Consider the following 22156-nt stretch of genomic DNA (forward strand, 5'->3'; position numbering starts at 1 on the left):
ATGACAAGATACAGAGAGACGGCCCGGTAGTCCAGTGGTTAGCACGTCGGCTTCACAGTGCAGAGGTACCGGGTTCGATTCCATCTCCGGCCTCCCTGTGTGGAGTTTGCATGTTCTCCCCGGGCCTGCGTGGGTTTTCTCCGGGTGCTCCGGTTTCCTCCCACATTCCAAAAACATGCGTGGCAGGCTGATTGAACACTCTAAATTGTCCCTAGGTGTGAGTGTGACTGGTTGTTCGTTTCTGTGTGCCCTGCGATTGGCTGGCAACCGATTCAGGGTGTCCCCCGCCTATAGCCCGAAGACGGCTGGGATAGGCTCCAGCACCCCCCGCGACCCTAGTGAGGATCAAGCGGCTCGGAAGATGAATGAATGAATGAAAACGATGACACATGGTGTGACCCGCCCTGGATCTCAATTGAGATTTAGAACATCTCAACTCCTTTCTGAGCTCGTCTGTACGCCACTAATATCAGTTATTCTTCGCGGAGACTACACTTCAATTAAGTGCCGACATATCGTTGTTGAAATAGTTGTGTTCAGTCCCGTTACTTAAAGCATCGCAACATGGATGCTAACTAGCATTAGCATAAACTGAGTAGGGCCATATCTTAAGAAGCTGTGTGGCTTTCTTTTTTAATAATTCAGTTTGTTTAGTTTGATAGTATAAACTTCAACTGGGAGTGTGAAGCCACCTTAAAGCACAAATAAAAAGTGAAGGTACACAATGGCTCACATATCGAAAAAAACATTTCTATCACACGGCACGCCGGTATTTTGAGTTGCTCGATGAATGGTGACAGGAAACCTACCATCTTCCTCGGTTTCAGCTGCTCCCTCCAGTCCTTCAGCTGCTGGTTGTGCTGCTCATCCAGCTGTTTAAGCCTAAGCGTCTCATTCTCAAGCAGCACGTGGGCCTTCTCATTCTGGGGTAGTCACAGTTATGATTATTACTGTTATTTATTTTTATTTCTTGGGGGGGCAAAACAATTTTTTGTGTAGGTAAAAACTGAAACAAAAAAGTGTACGTGCGTGTACCTGCAGTTGCTGCAAATCTCGGATGTTTCCCTCGCAATTTGCAACCATGTCCCTCATTTGATTCTCGTGCTTCAGCTGCTGTTGCTGCCTCTCGTTCTTTTGACGCTTCTCCTCCTGCTGGGAAAACTTCACAGGGCAAACGAAACAAGATGTGAGAAGCGGGTTGATTTGCGGTTGTGTCCTACACATGACAACAATCTACTTGCATGGTTTACACAACGGTTGTACCTGTTTGATCTTCTCCCTGTCCTCTGAGCTGTTGCCTGAGGAGTTGATGCGCAGGCTCTTCTTGAACATGGCCAAGCGGGTTTTGGCTTCGTTGCGCTGGTTCTTGGGCAGGCGACTCTTCTCCTGTTGCTGACGAACTCTCAGAAGCTCGATCATGCGCTGGTTGTAGCTCTGCATGTGCTCCTTTTCCTGGATTTTCACAGAAGAAAACAAGGGAAGTCGCAGGAAGAGGAAGAACACGTGACAAGATACAGAGAGACCAAAAAAATGACACAAGGTGTCTCCCGCCTGGAGCTCAATTGGGATTTATAAGGTCTCAACTCCTTTCTGGGCTCATCTGTACAGCACTAATATCAGTTTTTCTACTCCGTTTTTCTACCCGGAGGATGTGACGGTCATGACTACACTTCTATCAAGTGCCGACATATTGTTGCTGAAATAGTTGCGTTCAATCCCGTTATTGAAAGAGATGCTAACTAGCATTAGCATCTGGCAATGATTTTCATTTACCATGCTGTGTTTTTTAAGGAGCAGGTGCCTCTGTTGGAAATATTGATCTTTCAGCTGCTGCTTGAGTAGCTGGTGTCTCTCATGGAGGCTCCTCTCCTCCAATTCCCATACCGAAGATTCGCGATCTGAGCGGCGAGACAGGAGGACGGCGAGGGCATACGGTTAAGCATAAAGCATCACACTACGCGTTCTCACGCTCGCCACAGAAACCCCAACCTCGGATTAGCTGCTGCTTCTTGTTGAGACAGTCCTGCTCTGTATCGGCAATCTCTTTCTTGTTGTTGCAGGTGATTTGGTAGAGGGTAGACTCTAGGTGGTTTTTCTGGGCTGCTAGGAATTGTGTCTCCTTAAGACACAAGGAGGGGGGAAATTCATGAGACATTCATGGATAATTCTTCGTAATAATTTATTCTTATCTTCTCGTCACCGCACCTCTTGTTGTTTGGTTTCTTGGAAGGAATTCATTCGGTGTTTCAATTGTTCTTTGCGCTCACTTCTTGGGAGCTTGTCGACAGATTGTTTCACCTGTCGAGGGGGGAAAAAAATGGTGTCACTCATTTGCATAAGACAGAGCTGGGCCGGATCGTGTCGTGTCAAAGGTGCATTGGGAAATGTTTTTTTTAAAAGACCATCCATTTTTAAGTGTGCCTACCTCCTTTTTCAGATGTTTGAGTTGATCCTGGAACCTCTGGTACTCGCGCTGCTGCTCAGCTTTAATGCGTTTTGTCTCATCTTTGAGTTTACTTTGGTGGTCCGTCTCCATCCTCTCAATTGTTTGCTTCTGATGCTTCTCCAGGTTCTCCATCTCCGTGTCGTAGAATTTCTTCTTCAGCTGTGAAGACGACACGACGGCATTAAAAAATGGCATGACCGAGATACTGTAATAACCCAAAGACAAATAACTCCGATAACAATACAACCATGATTTAGAAGAGCAAATCAGGGCTATATATACAGTGAAATGTATCGAAAGTTGTACACTTCTTTTGGGAAGACGCCGGGCTCGACACTGAGCACATCAAGTGCAACCGGATCGGTGTTCTGTTGCGTCCCGTGAATGGCATCTCACATTCATTTCTTGGTCAAAGCGTTTTTGCATTTGGTCCTTCTGCGTTTCCATTTTGGTCTGCAGTTGAGTCAGGGCTCGCTGCTCCTCTTTCTGCAGTAAACGCAGCTCGCGCAGCTCCTGGCGCCTGGACACACAAAACACAAAAATACCAGGTTAAAGTCAACTGTGAGTGACATCTCATTAAGTTTGTGACAGTGTGTGTTGGGTCACATTCGTACCACTAGGTGGCATGAGTGATGCAGCGGTAGGACATCAAAGAGGAGTCAACAATTCATTTCATGTCATGGGAATGACTGGACCCTTTAGCATCTTTTTTTTTTTGTGTAAGCTTGCTTCTCAAGTTAAAAAAAGAGGTCAAGATGCCTGGATTTGCGTAACCATCACCAGGAAAAGAAATGCTGCATGCAAAAGAGGAGGATTGGGGTATAAAGAAACATATATCTTAATATAGGCTGTATAGATCATTGAACTTCTCTTTACATTTGACTCCACTCCCCCCGACCCTCCCACTTTTCGGCATGACCCAAATTCTCCACGGTGTTTATCAAGATCCTGACGGGTGAGGCATTCCTGTTTGTTTGCGTATCTGATGTGCAAGAGGTTTGTCCGCATACCTAAGGAATCTCATCTCCTCGTTCTTCTTCTCATCGTCCCGGATGATCTTCGAGGTTGTCACGCTCACCTCCACACCGTCGATCACAAACTTCCTGGTTCGCCTTAACGTCTTCCGAGAGTAGTCCTGCAGGAAGGAAAGAGAAAGGGGGTTGCTGGTGTGTGTTACATGCTCTTAATTCATGTAACATGCACTTTATATATATATATATATCGATATATACTAGTATTAACTCATTCAATCGCAGCTATTTCACGGGAGCAACACCCTCAATCCCAGTGTTTTACTGGATTTTGACTGATCTTGCAAGGCCCACAGAATATTTGGTTCTAATCTATCCATATATATATTGCGCGTCGTACCGCACGCGGTCTGTCCTTCCGTCTGTCCCTTTTCAAAACGTACCTACTTCACCGCGCCGCCACTGCGCCGCTCAGGCAGTGGCTCACTACGATCGCGCGGGCATCTTGGCGAAAAAATGTTGTCTACCCACAAGCATTGCAATGAAATTGTTAGTTATTTAGTAGAGCTAAACATCTCTTTATTTTCGCGATAAGCAATGAAGATGAACAAAAAGTTCAACCAAGCAACAACACTTTTGTGGGCCGAAGGCCCACCTTACCAGCCTTCCGCAGGAACTAGCTGATGAGCCGCCCGGAGGGCGGCGAACCAGCTAGTGCTATATAAACATGGAGCGTACCAAAATAAAGTTTGGACTCTCTTCCTTCAGCAGAAAAAAATGTGTTTCTATCTTTTTCCATTCTTCAGCAATCGGCATTACAAAATGGCTAAGTTTTATGAAAATGGCAATTCCTGGACAAAAGACGGAGAAAAAGAGCTTTTTGTAAAAGCATGTATTTCAAGCATGTGAGGCATCACTGCCACCTACTGGTCACTTTTTACATGATTTACAATGCAAACGACTTATTCTCATTCAGAGATTGCATCATCCCCTCCTCCTCTCTATGACGCAAAAAAAAAAGACTTAGACGTACAAGTATGTCTTTGGTAGGCGGGGCCTAATTTTAAAAAGACCTACAAGTACGTCTTGTGGACTTAAAGAGTTAATAATACATCCCATTACTAACATACAGTATATGCAAAAACAAGGGCTCATGTTAAATACGCCTGCCTATTGATAGTCTATTCAGTGACCGCAGTGCCTCTCGTTGAATAAGCTGTTCTGGAAAAATAAATAAATAAAAGACGACAAAACTCCACACAGAGTTCAACAGGATTTTCCAGTCATGGTCAGTCGGGCGTCCGTAAAGCTCCAGAAGCAACTGGGTGACAGAGAGGCGCATAGAGAGCTCCATTCACCGGAGGTCAACCGCTGGACTGTGGCCACACAAAGGCCACATTGGGCCTCCGTGAATGGGACACCGTGCATATTTTGCCGCCAAGAAGGCTCGATGGAAACCACTCATGAAACACCCTCTCTCTCTCTCTCGTCTCGTACGTTGGCATTACACCTAACCTGTTAAGCCACCATGCTCACTTTATTTGGATTTTTGAGAGAATCCCTTCCAGGTTTAAGGATAAGAGTCATATTGAGACCTTTTGAAGGCTACTTAACAGTCAAATGCTTCTCGTTCACTAAATGTGACCACGAGGAGTGCTCTATCTAATCATTAGACGGATATCTTAATGAAGTCTTGACTAGAGTTTTGTTTTTGTCATCTGGGGTGTACCGTAATTGGCTCATGTCGAAAGAGCATGGCCAAGTAAAAAATGTTTTTTTTTCTTTGTGCTTTTGAAACACTTTTTCTAATCGCCTTCGCTGGTCTATGAAAGGACAAAGCAGGATTTCTGTTGGCTTAAATTGAGTCAATGTTGGTCCAATTTTGATCACTGGCTGGAATTGCAGTTCAACAAAACCCAACTAGCGCAACGCTAAGAGCCACGTGTGGATCGAAATTAGGCCTGAGGTGGCCGCTGCAAAATTTTAAATGACGGAAAAGTGTTCAAGCACTCGGTTGGTGTACACGTTCGTGCCACCGGCACTGTTGTTGTTTTCATCGTTTCATACGAGCCGCCGACTTCAACGTAGGAAAGAAGAACGGCGGTGCACATCCCCCGTTAATCTGTGTAAATCCCACCTTGAACATTATACTTCCTGTATATCATGTGCTGCTAAAAGACATGCGAAATACAGGGAATCCTCTGTTTCAGCGTTCTAACACCCACACCCCACAAAAGCAACAATGCAGTTTCAGTTCCTCGCGACATGCTTTTTCCAAGGAGGAGTTTTCCGGACGACACTGGGAGCTCCTTCTTTGCACTTTTTTTCCCTTCCTGCCACTTACTTACCCATTAAAGAGCGTTTCACCTTTTAAAGCGAAATTTAGACGCAGAAAGCACAAAGTGGACTTACCCTTGCGGATACTGAGAAGTTCTCTTTGAAGGACAGACTCCTCATGCTCTCGGTGTCCATGCTGCCCGAGTATGAGTACCGCGTGCCATTGACCTGTCCGTTGATGTAAGGCGAGACCGTCTCGGCGGCGGATCCCATCGACGCTCGATCGGTGTTCATCTTGTTGAGCATGGAGCTCGGATTGGAAGAAGGCGCCGGTGAAGGAGCAGCAATGAGTTCCGGAGTCTGCGCCGGGCTGAGGGCAGCTTGATTCAGTATGTCTGCGCTCTGATCCGGAGACGCCTGGGCCCTGGGGACCTGTGGCGACTCGATGCTGTCACCGCTTTCTTCAGATGTGTCGGACTGGGGGAGAGACGGCGGCTGTTCCGACTCAACGGCCACCTGGAAAACGTAGATTACGGTTACTGTGTATCTTTTATGATTAAAACCTCAAATCGTTTGGAAGGGCTCAACAGGGAAAAAAAAAATCATGCAGACAGTCGGTCTACCTTTTCCTCCTCCGATGTGGGGGTACTCTTCCCATCCTCGATGCCAGAGTCCGAGCTCGAAGTCTTGATGGACACGCCGCTCTCGTATTTGTCGGACTCCAGCTTCTCTGCGAAATTCGATTGTTCCTTGGAGGGAAGATTATGCCGCGGTAAGGGAACAGGGGCGGCCGTGACGGCGCTTGGCTGATCGTCCGACGCCGAGACTGGGTCGGCCTCCTTCCCAAGTAAAGGCTGCGGGGACGTTGTGGTGGGGCTCGAAGGGCCCGAAGACTGGTCTCCCTCCAGACTGGTCTGACTGGTCTAGCGCGCCAAAAAGAAGGAGACTGGTCATGCGGTGATGTGGCAAAACACCGCATTTGAAATACTTGTCTACCCCTTTGCGTCCAGCTTCAGTAGTGTCAGCAATCATCGCTCGGCAAGAATGAGGCCCTTCCTGCTCAAAAGTTTTTTTCGCATCAGGCCCAATTAGTTCCGTGATGAAGATTACATGTATGATGTACATTTTATTTATCTCACAAAGATTTGAGGAAAGGGCAATTTTTGCAACCTTATTTCATGAGAGTAATTTCCGGACATTCATACACATTACATAACTGTCTAAAGAGGGCAGCTTTATGACCTGGGCGATAATATACAGAGGTCTCCTAAGGTCCAGTTGTTGTTTTTTTTTTTTTTTTTTTTTTTTTAAGTCTAATGTAACAGCTGAGGCAGAACAATGTATGGATGGCCCTGAATAATAAGTAAGCATTTTCTTTCGGTTCCAGGCGAAATACCAAGGTCTAAATTTAAAGTGCGGCTGGATGTCAGTGTTCCGGTTACTGTTCTTTTGTTTATTCTGAGGGTGGTAAAGTGCACCCTCGTGCTCTTATGTTACTTTCTAATCTCGCGGCCGCTACGGACACATGAATGGCCGCCCAACAGAAGCGACCTTCAGTCCTTTGGCAGGAAAGCAATGTTTACCGAGAAATGTTTGCTCTATGTGCAGTTTGCTTGTAATCTGGAGGTAATGTAGCTTTTTCTTAGCTTGGCTGCCGGTAATATTCTGCCCCCCCCCCCCAAAAAAAAAGCACACGAAATGAATGGAGGATATTTTGTAGAATGCTGGCGGAAATAAATAAATTGTCCTCTGATGAAAACATCGGTATGTGCAATTCTCACAGCTAGAGTCAGCTGTTAAGACCTCCCTCCGTAAATGAGCAACGACAAGGACGTTAAGCGGCCAAATTCTCCAATTTTCAGTCATGAACAATGACGGAGAAATAAATGAAGGGTCAGATTGGACAAATAAACTCGATTTGGTACCACAGTGAGCTCCAAGGTGTCGTCGTCCTCCGCATCCTCTCCATTGTCATCGATTTCCTCCATGACTTCAGCCTTGGCCTCGGCCACCAGCTCCCTCAGCGGTCGATTCGTCGTCACCGAGCTCACGAAAGGGTGCTGGGTGTGGGGGGGGGGAGACACGCAGGGGAAATGTCAGGCGTGAGTAGCGGCGGGGGGGGAATCGGGTGCGCTTCTGATTAAAGCGTTGATTAATGGCGGTCAGCGGCTGGCCCCGGGTGGCAGCGAGACAGGAAGAGCGCGGGCGACTTTCACCGCTGATGAAATCAAATGATATCAAAGCGGTAAACACAACCGTGCGTTTAATTGAGTGCGCGTTGGCAGAATTTTCGTCGCTGTGTAACCGCACTTGCTGTTCAGCCGTTTGGCTCCAGATTCCAAATTGGCTGATTAGAAATAACAGTCAGCTATTGTCTAATGTGGCAGGAAGTATAAATGCTGAGCGGTGTCCGATGACAGCAGCGCTTTAGGGCCACTGCACATCCATGCGTCCGTCACACTTGCGCAGGATGCAAAAGCAGAATGGCGTGGACGCTGGGGTATAAAGGTGAGAGCAACCCGGAAAATTGCCCGCTCGACCCCAGGTTAGCCAACCACTTTTTTGGTTTGTTTGTGTATATCAGTAAGAGGAAAAAAAAGCAAGTCTCACCTCACATGTAACAGCTGAAACAAGGTCAATGTCACAATGAGAAGGGGGAAAAAAGGGAAGAACAGTGGCGCTTATGTCCTCTTTTCTGGTTTTGTGTTGCGTTAGGGGGCACCGAGTCACGCATGCATGGCTGCTTGGGAAAAGGTTAAACATTTGGTGGAAGCGGAGCACAAGGCTGCTTGTGTTGCAATGGCCGGGACAGATTTAAGACTGGATGGTGTTGCAAAATCAGGGCAAATCGACAATACTTTGTTAAAATGACAGTTGGGAAATAGCAATACATGATGGATCATACCAGCGCTACAATACTTCTTGGGGGGGGGGGGTTACGCGAGAGAAATATGTACAAAATAATGCCATGCTAAATGTCTGACTTTGATGATGGAAGTTTTTGCTGTATCAAAGGATGAGTTTACCCTAAATATGCCTGAGTGGGGTCGGGGGGGGGGGGGGGTGGTTGTTTACAACATCCTATCAGACTCCACTTTTTTACAGCCCAACAGCAGGTTACGTCAACACTTCCCAAAGATAAAAGGAAACTGTCCTGCGAGCCTTATTGACTGACACGCAACACTTAAGCGTGGCAGTCACACACACACACACACACACACACACACACACACAGCTCAGTAATAATTCTCGAAGAAATGACTAACCGTTGCATCACATTTTAAAAGCATGATAATCTGACCCAAAAACGTGACATCCGCAAAAGTCATTGCAATACATGTTATCTGACAAACCACAGCCATGATATAGATCTAAAACATCCAGCATGGCACCAAAAAGCAGACCGCGCCCGTCTCTAAGCTCCCCGGTGAAGAACGCAGACACAACCGCCCCCCCCCCCCCAGGGAGCCTGCATGGATCTCGGCTTTCCATCTCTCCAACTGGCCAGCAGTGGAGAACGAGGCCAAGCGTGATCCTGACATGTTCGCGGCGGCCGAGGCTGGCCGGGAATGTAAACAGCTGGCTTTCCCTCAGCTGCGGGATCAACGCAGGAAACCAAAGCTCGGAATTTTAATAGACGCCGCGCTCTACTGTTTGAGACCGCGTCGTGCTCGCTTTGACTACTTTGTTAAGATTTGTTCCAGAAACAATTGGCATTAAGCTGGCCTGAGAAGTACTGTAGATGTGACAGTGAATGGTCATACCATGTTTTGGATCTCAACTGTGGAGCCTGAGCTCATTTTGATAAGCATAAAACAGGTTCAAAATGTATCAAAGTCCTTTTTTTGAATTCACTTTTACAATATTGGCACAGAGTTGACACCGTCTTGTCTAGACTCGACTACCAAGCACAGCGACAACTCAACCACAATTTCAAATCAAGTTTGCGAAAGTGGCCACTGCACCTCACATAAGCTTCTTGAAATTTTCCTTTTGCGGTATCGCTGCTTTTAGAGTGAACAGTATTTGGCTTCCATCATAACCAAACCGAGAAACTTGGCAGAGAGAAGTCATATCAGTTTTCTTAATGAACGCGCGTTGACATTTTGTACATGCGTATGAACGAGTGAACAAAAATATTTGTTTTGAACTGTTCCTTGCCAGAAAGCCTAATTATTGATCTGCAGGCAAAAAATAAATAAATCGGCAACTCAAGTCTAATTTGCCCCCCCCCCCCACTCCTCGACTCTGGTCAGGTCAATATAAAGAACGTCAGTGTGCCAAGTAACATGTTCGGTGTCATGCATCTTGGCTTACCCCCAGGAGCTGGACTGCAGTCGGACGGTTCTCTGGGTTCTTATCCAAAACTCTCCTCAGGAAATCTTTAAACTCTTGTGACCTGTGAAAACAGTCACAGAATGAGAAGTGAGAAGTCACAAATGGAGCGCGGAAGGGGGGTATGTAGGACAGCTTAACATAGTAAAGTGGTCAAATGCATCATGTTAATACATGCGGATTCCTCTGCTGCGCACAGCTGGTCTTCGTAAACGCAAGCTCTCAACGGGCGCGATTGCGACGCGGGGGAATCGCGAGCCCACTTTCGGCACCTTTGTGAAAGCTGTGTCGCGAATCTCGGCTCGTAAAAGTGAGAAGTGGAAACGGTCGCTGTTCAGCACTTTTGCTTTTTTTTTTAGGTCCAATGTCACTGAATTGAGAGGTGATCATGTGATGCACCGGACAGTAGAAAGTGAAAAATAGCACATAGCCGCATAAAAGCGGCCTGGGGCTTTTATTTAGTCCAGTTCAGAGAGGACAAGGTGTCTGTTAGAAAGAGAGAAACCTTAATTTTGTCTTTAATATTACCGGTACCTTTTTTCTTTTTTTCCGCCCAAATGTAGCAGTGACAAAATAATATAGTTTAATAAATGGTTTTAAAATATATTTTTATATTATTTATTTTATATTATTATTATTTTATATCATGTTTAAACATATGATGACATACCGGAGTTGAGTCACTTTTGTTCTAAATTAAGTTGCTTCAGCTGCGGCTGACTTACTCACCATTTGTTCGGTTGATCCAGGGAGGGAGGCTCCGACTTGGTGATCTTCAGCAGCACCCTCATGGGGTTGAGGTCATGGTGCGGTGGTTCAATCTGAGCAAGTTCGATCAGCGTAATCCCGAGGGACCAGATGTCGGCCTTGTAATCGTACGGGGCATCCTTCATGGTCTCACACATGACCACCTCTGGGGCCATCCTGACAAACAGACAAGATTTGGAGTGAGCACTGTGCCATATTAAGTATCCGAAACGCAAACATGCAGTGAATCCCGACAACTATGCAATGACTGACTTGGCCGCATGCGCTCACGGGGAGAACCCTGTTGTTAAGGATACGCCACTGAAGCCTTCAAAGGAGACGCGGCCAGTTTGTTCAGGTGAAGACGAGGGAACGGCGCTGTTGTCACACCGCTGAGGGATTACAGCTGTGAGCAGAGCTCACGCTTTTTTTTTATAGACTAATGGAGAACGTGTGGCTAAAAGATCAAAAGCATTCCTATGAAGCGGCGGTCTGCACATCAAATTTTGCTTGGATTTACGACGTTTTGAACAGCTCACGTTACAGGACAGCAATGCCTGGTCAGGACCAAAAAAATAAAACATAAAAAACCGTAATTACTCACCAATATGGCGTGCCGATGAAAGAATCTCTTCTCTGGAGGGTTTTGGTGTTCTTAGCAGACACACCGAAATCAGCTAGAAAAAACACACACACACACACATACAAAAAGAACCAAGATAAATGAGATTTAATGCTTCGTTTGCCGCATATTTACCACCGATAACCCGATTTAGTTGACTAATAAAAGGCGCACACACAATATGCTGTGGAATCCCCATCATAAAACCTGTGCAGCCATTGAGTAGCATTTTAATAGCCGTGATGGCCATACAAGTGTAAAAATAAGTTAATTGCGTTCATCCTCAATTATATGAAATCAAGGGCATTTAAATGTTCCCAAAGTATTAAACCCGAATCAAGGGTCCACTCCCTTTGTTCTCTCCTACAACTGGCACGAGGTTGGCGGCAGATGTCACTTATGAGCACCGCCCAGTAAAATTGGAAATGTGCGGGGTTGTCGAGGGTTATTGTACAACGATTAGATTCCAAATCAACATCCAACATACACTTGTAGGATACTTTTGTTGGGTGTCGACCTCAGTTCCCTGAGGTCACGTTGTCAAGTGTAACACGTTTGGCAGTTAAAAGGGTAAAGATGCCTGCAAAGAATTTCTTCTCCCATCACGTCACTAGATTTAACCTATGACGTGGCACGTTCCAGTTAGCGATGCAGCAGCCAGGGTGTGTTTCCCCAAGTATCTTTCACGACACGAGTGAACAACACAAAATTGGTCGTTCAGCGACAAAATGGTAAAGGTTGGAAATGAGTCACTGTGATGACTTCGAAAAGGGGTAACGCCCGATATAAAATGAAACACCCAAATAAGAAGCATCAAATGATGGTGTCCTACATAAGAACGTGAGACAATGGCTAAAAAAACAAACTCATGGGAATCAAAAATAGTGCCTAGTTTAAAAAAAAAAGTTTTAAGTGATCAACAAGTTGTGTAATTCGAATGCACCTTGGTTCATTTTTGATGTAACATCAGAGTTACGGTAACTAAGAACTTGACACACTGCAGTGCACCAGCAGGTAAAGCCAGTTTTACTAGAAGTATTAAAAGAGAAGAGATCCATTGGGAGTTTCTATCTTTTCTAAAAATACACCCGTGTGTGAATTTGTTCAGATTTAAAAAAAAATTGCACGGGCTTCAACATTTTATGTCTGTCGCTTAAAATGTCAGCACTGCCTTGAATGACACATGAGAGAAACCACTTCCTGTCCCTTTTGTTTGGCGAGTGTGGGGGTAGGGTGTGGGGGGGTCGCTGTGATTTCAACGTATGACACACAGGCCACCGGGTCTCATCCACAACTTGGTCAAAGCTATGTGAAGAATGCTTTCTTCAAAAGGGTCCATAAAAATAAAAGTATGAGAAAGTTGTTTTGCCCACACTGTGATCTGATTCACTTGTGGTTGTTGGCGTGCACCAATGCCAAACGTGTAAATCATAATCGGCAATGATGTTATTTCAATCCAGTTTCCAATAAGCGGTGAAGTTATTTTTAATTCAGTACACTAGTAACTGGGTTCCTCATTGTTAAATTTGCATAGTATGTTTTGGCTCCGGGTGACCCAGTGGTCGAATTAGTTTGGGCCTCATAGTGCAGAGCTACAGGGTTCGATTCCGGCTCCGGCCTCCCTGTGTGGCCTTTTTGGGCGGTGGTCATGTTTGGACATAAAATATGTTTCGCGTCTTTATACGGTATTTGTTAAGCCTTTAAAAGTTAATTCTGTATAGTTTTTTTCCTTTTTGCATATTATGGGGTTGTTTTTTAGTATAAAAACATGATTACTGAACACAGCTATGGAGACATTCAACATTTTCTGGGCATTATATCGTGTTCAAGCCATTTTTAATGGAAGGATTTCATCTGATGCCCCCCAAAAAAATGTGTGCAGCGCAGTAAACTGAGCACTGATGATTGATGAATTCAAGTGGGTACAAGTCAAAATATTGAATTATATCGGGTGGCCCAACACAGTCATGTGGCCCAGAGCCACCGTTACTGAGGAATTTGCAGAAGACAGGCCAAAGCTTTCTAGGGCCACGCCGTACTTAATGGAACAACAACATAACAATCGCCTGCAGTTGTGCGTATCGTTCGAAAATCCCCCCCACATGCTTAAGCAAGGAACGGAAACCTCTAAATAGAGCAAGTGACCCAGCCAACTCTCACCGAGTTTGATGTCCCCATCTAGCATGAGGAGGATGTTGCCGGCCTTCAGGTCTCTATGGATGATCTTAATGCTGTGTAGGTAGGCAAGAGCCTCCAGCATCTGCCGGCAGACCACCTTTATCTGGGGCTCAGTCAGTCCTCGATCCAACTCTGATCAAAGGAAAAGACGGAAACAAGAAACAAAAACAAGGAAGGATGTCAAGTCAAGGGTTGGACGGATGCCAACTTTGCAAATTCTGATCTTTAGGGAGGCTGATCCAGTGTGTGAATTCCACTCAAGAGAAGATTATCAAAGGTCATGCTGTGACTAAAGCTTCACACAGGTGTCGCTGCGTTGCTTATCCCGGATAAGAGAAAGTGCGTTTAGTTAGCTACAGTGGGGGTATAACATGCAGATATAAGGACATGGATTAGACTTGTGAAAACACACGGGGGGTTTTCCCACAGTTGAGGACTTCACTGTGTCTGCTGGCTGGGGCTCTCTCAAGGCCAAATTACTTTTAAAAGCATTGTGGGCAAAAAACATTGAAAACGTGGCAAGTGTGGACCTGAGCGGTGCAGAGAACATAAGGGGTGACTTACCTAGCATTGTGGCATCCACAGCTCCTCCCGGACAGAACTCAATCAAAATCTAGGGAAGGAAAAAGGTTCTTTCTTCGTCAAATGTACAATGGATGGTGAATGAATGTCATCAAAAGCTGTGAAACACAAAAAAACTTGCCGCATTTCATTTATATCTAGCCTGTAACGCAAAGAAGTTACGTGGCATCTCAGTTGGGACCACGAGCCGAACCACGTCAAAGGAGTACACAGATAAAAGACAAAGAATATATAAGTGCAGAAGGAAAACAAATAAGGATATAAAATAAAGTGGCTGAAAAAAGAATGACAAGACTGCTTCTGGAGAACACCACAAGTTATAAAATACAACCGTTATCACACCACTGCTTATTTCTCGACATGCCACGCCGGAGTAGTGTCCCGCCTTCTCCGCTGCGGCTTTCTAATCGGAGCCATGACTGTCTTTGCCGGAGCTGAGCAGCAAAAAGCTAAACAAGCCACGTGGTTTTGGAAACTAAAGTAGTATCGGTGTGGTAGTATCAGAGCGTTTTTTTTTCCACGAGTACAGTACAGACGTATGGCATTGGACTCTCACAATAATTACTATTATTCAGGATATTTTAAATACCCGGTACTCGACATATCAATAACAATGTTCGACATTCTTGAGGATCAAAAGTTAATTGCTTTTAACTCATTCAGTACCAGCCAATTCTGGACCAAAGTCTGAAAAGACGTTTAAAAACGTCTTTGGGAGTGAATGAGTTAAAGAGTGCTTGAATGCTCTACGATTGTTATGTCAGTGGAGGTAAAAGAAACAATCAGTTCTTGTAAAAGTCTCTTGGGAATATATGGCCCTATGTTATCGTAAGAGGCCGATTTGGCACCCAGAGACATTTTGTTCTGTATCATCAGTGCATCCTTATGCAAAACTATTGAAGCAATTTAAAGTACATGAGTCCAATATGTTCCTTTTTTCCCGTTGAGCGGACGCCGACGAGTCAAGACAAAACAATGTGGTCAAAGTGCGAGAATAGACACGGAGACTTAAGAGCAGAAGTTCAACGAAACTACCCAGGCCGCATATGCGGCATAATAGCAGTTTAACGGTGAAGTCAAAACACAGGGGGAGAGAGGAGGAAGAGGAGGAAAAGAAGAAAACAAGACACTCCCAAAAATGATGTTTTGTTGGCCAACAATAACCTCGAAAAAGCATCTTTCATTTCCTCTCCTCCCACAGAGTTTCTGATACACATACTATAGGGACAAAAGTAGTGAAATACATTCCATTTATCATTCCAGGGTCGATCTAAGACCCTAAGTCCCACCTCGATATTAATTCCATCAGGACCTGTGAGTCAGTTGGAGGTTAAATTTTACAATGGAGGATGAAAAAAATTCAATAGTTGACAGCTATTTATTTATATTTAAATGAAATGTTAATGGCAGAAAAAAAAGCAAATGTGTATCTTTTAGTGTCTCTCTTGACCTTTGATGAGGACCACTTTTTGATGCCAATCCCGTGCTGTGGATACAAAATAACCAAAATGCTCCAATATCTGCGCCATGAGTTCATTGCGTGCATCGCGCCTCGGTATGACTAAACTTTCAAAGCGTGACAATTCGCATGGGGAGTGGAGTTTCACTCTGGACAAAAAAAAAAGTACACGCATGAAAAGGAAGTCGATGCAACGCAACGAAGGGCGCATGCCTCCAGTCACACACTCCATCATTTGAGCACACGGAGTGCATAAAAGGTCAAACAGTCGCAAAGAAATCCTGGTTTTAGTATTCCACACTCCAGTGGTAGCAGTTTGCAACATCGGTTAAGTTTCAGTTCTATCTTACCGTGACGGATAAATCATGAGTGTGATGTGGGCTGAGGAGTAGTGCCCCTTCCATGTTCTGACCGCACTCCGATTATCATTTGACACATGTTTTCGGTGTAGATAGTGTGAGGGAGAAAAAAAAAAAAGATTCCACTAATGAAAAGTGCTTGCAGCGTTCAACATGATGCTGGTGTATGATTGCTGCTAGTATTCTCGTATGTTGCTGTCTCATACTGCAAGACAAATTTCTCCTAAAGGAGACGACGAAAGAGAAACGTTTAACCTTGTACCGAATTGTATGACTGGCGGTAAATCTCGAAGACGCAGTTTGAGATTTATGTGTTTTAGTCTCTATAATACTAACATTGATATTAACGTAGGTTCAATAACAAGAGTATTACGGCGGCTGTTAAACCAAAATGGCTACCTCAGCTAAATCAACCCTAAAGGTTGGTCAACACAATTACGACCTCATAACTTTCTGTGCGGTGTACATTTGATTCGTTATTGCCGGCCTAAAAAGGCCACGTATGGAATTGCTGGGATTTGGTTTCAGTCTTAACGCCAGACTGAACCAAACTTTTCACAGCTTTCACACTGAAGATCCTGGGGAAGTTGTTGAGTAGCAGTGAAAAGCATGTGCCCTGACTGGCCTAGCAACATTTTCACAATGGGCTGGAACATCACGTACAGTCAACTTGGCAAATTAAACTGATTTACATTTAATAAATAAGCATCTACGTATAACTCAAAGAAGCTATTGTCCTTTTTGTTCTCTTCTATTCCATTTTAAGGCATGGTCTAGAAAATCCAAAAAGGTGTAGGCTTTAGCCGACGCAGCGGTGTCCCTTCTTCCTTGTCACGGCTCTGCGATTTTCCCACCGCATGTGCAAGGAGAGCTGTAAAGAATGTAAAGCTTCCATCGAAGAGCCGCAAAGTGTCTGCAATCCCCACCCTCAAGCCTCAATTGGACCTAGACCACATTCATTGCATCAATAGTGCTGTCATCTGTGTTTTTCCTTTAAGGTGCATCAGAGGCTGTGCCAGCAAAGATACTTACTGCCTTCAAGTTGAGGAACTGCAATGTCATCAAGTCGCTTAGCAACTGCAGCCTGTGCCACCGTACAGTAGGTTGCAAACGGATCACGGGAGCACAATCAAGCAATGCTGCCGTCACGATCTGACGTCCAACTACATTATCAGCAAGTGCTGAATGAGGAACACACCTGACTTTAAATATCATCTCTCTATATCGGTGTTCACCTCATTGTTGTGGTTAATCTCTTCAATCAATGAAACCAAGTCTCGTAACCGCCGGTACATTGTTTTGTTTTGAAGCAAAGAGGCAAGAATGAAGTCGATCGTTGTTCGCGTACTCTGATTCTACACCTAAACATTCTCCTCGGATGCATGATGCTGCCCAAGTGATTTTAACTTTCTTCCCTCTTTAATACTTTTTAAACATATTATGTTGTGGAAAGGCAGGGTTTTTTTTCTGGAATGGATTTCATGATTTACAGTACTAACATTGTGTTCCGCTAATGATTCCAATGACCGATTACAGGAATAGTTTTAAATCACTCTCGGCTATTCCCACTGTCGGCGACTAACAAAACTTTGGCTCTTTAGGGACAAGGATGGCATACATCTGAAAAACAGCTGGAATGTTGATGGGCTTGATGATTTCACCGCTACTGTCAGGGCAAAGCTACTCGACAGCCCCTGGAAGGTTGTGTCCGCTTTTACGGTCCTTAAAGGGCTTCTCATTAGACAATTTGATTTTGACATTACTGTTACCATTATCCAGTTAATTTAATATACATCCTGCTAAAGGTAAAGAAATGTGTAGAACAAGCCTGCAACGACACACTATTGAAAAAGAGAACCTCAAATGGCAATAGCTAGCTAATAGCTAGCTACCCATGTCGCAATTGCATCTGATAAAGCACCTCCAAAAATTTGGAAAACTGAACTTGTATTATATAGTTTGATGGTCGATCTCTCTCTACCTGTACTTAGAAACAAATCATTTTCAAGCCGTGTCACTCACTCCTATTTGCTGTTTTAGATGGTCTGGGACTACATACAAAATGAGAATAGGTTAAGGGAGTTTTTGTGTCGTCGATGGAATCGGTATAGCACACAGACATGCAAATTGGCTTGAGTAGGCAGGCAAGAATGTTTGTTGCACAAACTGTTTCACTGAGTCCAGATCTGACTGTTTGGGAGGGGTCGGAGTGGGGGGGTGGATGGGGGTGGCTTAGGAATTCCAAGTATGGCCAACAAAAACCATGACAACATGACAATCTCGGGGGCTATGCCACAGCTGTGTTTGTGCGCATGCTGTATTTTAGTGAGAAGTAGCTGCAATTCAGTAAGTACGACTCAAAACATGGAAACACAGCGGCGATGCGTTTAGCTCGTCTATAAAATGCACTTCTGCAAAAGGAAAAGCAGTTATGTGTTCAAAGTGGGCCACCAAATGCTATTCATAGCATCATATTTGTATTTGAGGGGCGCTACAATTACTATGACAACTATCTCGAGTCTTTTGGCTGGCTAGCAATTCCTTGAATATTCAAGGTCGCAGTACAGCGCCAGGTCATTATTTTCCTTGGCCAAAAGAACCTAGAGATTAAAGAGGGGGGTTTGACAATTCGTACTTAGGGGAAAATAGCTCAAGAGCAGAAAATTACACATTCCTGCAGTAACATCAGGGGCAACCAAGGGTCACTGCAGATGAATTATGGCACCCAAGGGCTTATAACTCTCTCGATTGCTGTCCTTCACTTTTAACGGACCAAGTCTCATAGGAGAAATCAAGCTTTTGATGACATGTTTCCCGAATACAGCCAGTCAGCCTCAGAGCAGCGAGAACATCCTGTCAACACGTGCGCTACGTTTTGTTTAGATTTCTATTGTGCTCTATTTGCAAAGAGGAAGGGGGGCAGATTAAGCGTCGGTGTTGCCTACCCAGAGGTGGTTGTTGTAATAGTAGGCGTCCAGAAGCTTGACAATGTAACGGTGGTCACATTTGGCCAGGATTTCGATCTCCACCATGTAGTCCTCCAGCTCTTCCTCGCATTTGGTTTGGATCACTTTGGCTGCAGCCAGAATGCCAGTCTCCTTATTGCAGGCCTGGTGCACATGACAAAGCACTCTGTATGAGATGAGCTTTAAAAATGCACAATATGATCACGTTTTTCAGAGTGTAAGCGGCTCTTATGTTTAGTTTTGGGACGAGTCAGAAAAATAAACATGCTATAGGGAGTACGAATTATGTCTTTATTCAACTCGAAACACATGGACCATGAAGACCACATTGCACTCTCCCAATTGTTTGTGTAGTGTGCTCACCATAAAGTTATTCCACAAAATGTAAATCTGAACAGATATTTGGATGAAATTGAGGATGAGGAAAAGTTCCAAACTTGAATCAAAGTTTGATATAACAACTGTATTTATATGATACCATGTAGAGATTTGAATTACTTTTACAAAGACAAATAAAACTCTCACTTGTGTTCTGTGCATACAAAAAAAAATCTACAGGTGACTGACAACAAAAAAATTCAACGTGCAAACAAGATTTGCTAAGAGGCACATCCCCTCTTCAATTTAAGAGACAATTGAAACAACGTAAAAAAATATATTATAATAATGCACGTTTTGCATTTCTCTGCATGCATGTTTGTAACCAAGTTCCCATAACCATGAAAAAAATACAATTAAGTCACGCATTTGGTCCCCCAGTAACCTACAGGAAGCAGACAGACTAAACAACCAATTGACTTCTAATGTCTCCGTTTTACAGGAGCTGGTGGGAAAACATCTGAACCAACAGTCGGAGGTCGCACACCCATCTCGTGTACTGTGTGGCCATCCAGTGTGTGCACAGAACGGCCACCACCAGGGGCAACCCGAGGTGCGAGTCAACAGGACGTCTCCTTCAACCCATCCAACCGTCAGCGACTCGGTTAACAAGTCTCGAAACAGTAAACACTGAGACGCCAGATGCTCACTCCTCTGTGAAGATCTCAGCACTCCGTTATCCACCCCCTCTGCTGAAACAACCCGCGACGTAGTGACAATGATAAATTAGGCATCTCGGATCTGTCAGGCATCGCGTTTCAGGTAGATCGTTCGATTTCTTTCAGTAAAACCAAATCAGTCAGTCAACACAAACCAATCCAAGCCGCCTTTCACACAAAAATGTAAATGCCCGAAATATAAATTGCAATGAGGAAATTCAACTGAAAAATAAAAAAGCCAAAGAATCTATAAATTGTTCTCAATTTCAAAAGACCAAAAATTGATGGTGATGCCTTAATTTTGGTAAGCGACTATTTTTCTTTTTTTTTATGCGCCATTGGAAGCAATTTGTTTCATTTCCGGTCAGTTTTTCAAGCTGTTTAAAACAGTGTAATTTGGGGTGTGGAAAAATCATCGAACTTCCTTGCCCTCTTGTTGACCACCCCTGTAGTTTCCAATTGGGATCCTGACAAGAAAGGGAGGCAAACGTGTCTGTTTACATGGACCTTGGTATAAATTGTATACAAGTCCTTGTGAGGAAATGACTAGGAAAGGCCACTTTAAATTAGTGTGACGTCATTGCATAGCTGTGGAATGTTTGGTCACATACGTACAAAAAGGGGGGAAAAAAATGAGGGCATTATGAAAGGTATGCTACGTTATTGTTAAAGGTTAGCATCTATGCTATCATTTAATTTCAAGCACAATTATTGTGGCATTGCAGCTACTGCTGAACAAACTGCCTCGGGAGAGTCGATGTAGCTCTGACACGGAAAAGGGCGTGTCTACGGAGAAAAATTGCTGTCCGCGTGTCACGTCAGAGCTCGCTTTATAGCTGTTTTTTTTTGTTGTCGTTTTTTTTTATTTTTACAAACACTCACCAAAAACCACTATGTTTCACACTTTGTCACACTTTAATATATCTTTGTTGGAGTCTGGATTCCATGGAGATAAGAGCAACATGTCGCTACTCAATCTCGCCAGATGTCAGATTTCGCTTCATCAACTGCTACGTCATGTTCCAGGGAAACAACCTTGGATGGATTTTGACATTAGGGGTGAAAAAAAAGCAAAGTATAGCAATCCCTCAAAAACATAAATTGTCATGACTGACGGTACTCAAATGACAATGCTGACCAAGAGAAAAAAAAAAATCTCAGGCCTTAACGGCGACTTCTCACTTCTTGTTTTTCCTGTTTGGAATTCTCCGGCACGTCGAGAGAGCCCTACCTCTAAGCCTGATGACCTCACACATTGTCTGTCACATGGCGCATCTTTTGTTTCGAAACATCCGTCTTCATGCCATCGACTGTTTATCCGCCAGTCTGCACCGCAGTCGGGTGTTCCGGAGAAAGCTGCCGTTCGCTACTTTCAGCCAACAAAAGATGCGGTGAGAGATACCAAATCAGATGACACTGCGTCCCGCGGGACAAGTTTGCCTTTAAACACATTGGAAATGATTTATGATTCTGAGCGACAAACTCAAATGAGACAAATAAATCGGTTCGTCGTCCAGCCCGACTTCTATCTATGACCTCACATGCTTGTTTGCATAATGTGAAGGGCTGTCATCGGGCCAACTGAAAAACTAAATTGAATGTTACTTATGAGAGAGTCACTTTGTTCTGTTGCACTGGGAGGGTGCACGGAGAGATGTTTATTTTATTTTAAACTTTTTTTTTAAACACGGCAGCACAACAGTTTCCCTCTTGCATAACCTGCCAACGGACTCAAAATCATGAATTAAAGCATTTACAGAAGGGGACTGGGTGTGAAGTACATTACACAGTGGGGCTTCAACTGCACACCCTTAAGAGACGAAACGCCGGTCTCGGCACGAAAGGCTTCCTACAGAAAAACAACATTTTCTAACACACAACGCAGGTTTGATTAGGTTGGTAAAATAATGGTGTGGCTGACCACATGATGAATCAAGACAACAATCCCCACCCCCGAGAGAATGAAGAATCTTTATAGTATGAACATTTGTCCAATAAAAGGCAACAAGCACCATAAAACGTTCGAGCAAGGACGCCCATTTGGTCAAATCCGTGAGAGCACAACCCAAAAGTGCCGGAAACAATATGAAATGCGGGGGACTCCCCATATGATGAGCCCCCACCCAGCATGCAGTTTCTTATCAGTCGCAGCGGGCCGAGCTGGCTCCTGAGATTAC

The 22156-nt window shown here is 44.4% G+C and overlaps 1 protein-coding gene across 1 annotated transcript in view; it reads right to left on the bottom strand.

Moving 5' to 3' along the window:
* The window catches only part of stk10 (serine/threonine kinase 10), a 28133-nt gene that overhangs the window by 3169 nt on the left and 2808 nt on the right, over positions 1-22156 (bottom strand). The window contains exons 2-19 of the mRNA XM_052046815.1: positions 18922-19086; positions 14141-14189; positions 13559-13708; positions 11381-11453; positions 10759-10953; positions 10012-10093; positions 7620-7754; positions 6318-6617; positions 5830-6210; positions 3457-3581; positions 2843-2966; positions 2426-2605; positions 2206-2298; positions 1990-2119; positions 1774-1898; positions 1264-1452; positions 1036-1161; positions 810-923 (exon numbers count right to left, since the gene is read on the bottom strand). Coding sequence (XP_051902775.1) covers positions 810-923; positions 1036-1161; positions 1264-1452; positions 1774-1898; positions 1990-2119; positions 2206-2298; positions 2426-2605; positions 2843-2966; positions 3457-3581; positions 5830-6210; positions 6318-6617; positions 7620-7754; positions 10012-10093; positions 10759-10953; positions 11381-11453; positions 13559-13708; positions 14141-14189; positions 18922-19086 — 2736 coding nt within the window. The remainder of the gene's footprint in view (positions 1-809; positions 924-1035; positions 1162-1263; positions 1453-1773; positions 1899-1989; positions 2120-2205; positions 2299-2425; positions 2606-2842; positions 2967-3456; positions 3582-5829; positions 6211-6317; positions 6618-7619; positions 7755-10011; positions 10094-10758; positions 10954-11380; positions 11454-13558; positions 13709-14140; positions 14190-18921; positions 19087-22156) is intronic.

This window comes from Hippocampus zosterae, chromosome 16, assembly GCF_025434085.1.
Source record: "Hippocampus zosterae strain Florida chromosome 16, ASM2543408v3, whole genome shotgun sequence".
Lineage (NCBI taxonomy): Eukaryota > Metazoa > Chordata > Actinopteri > Syngnathiformes > Syngnathidae > Hippocampus > Hippocampus zosterae.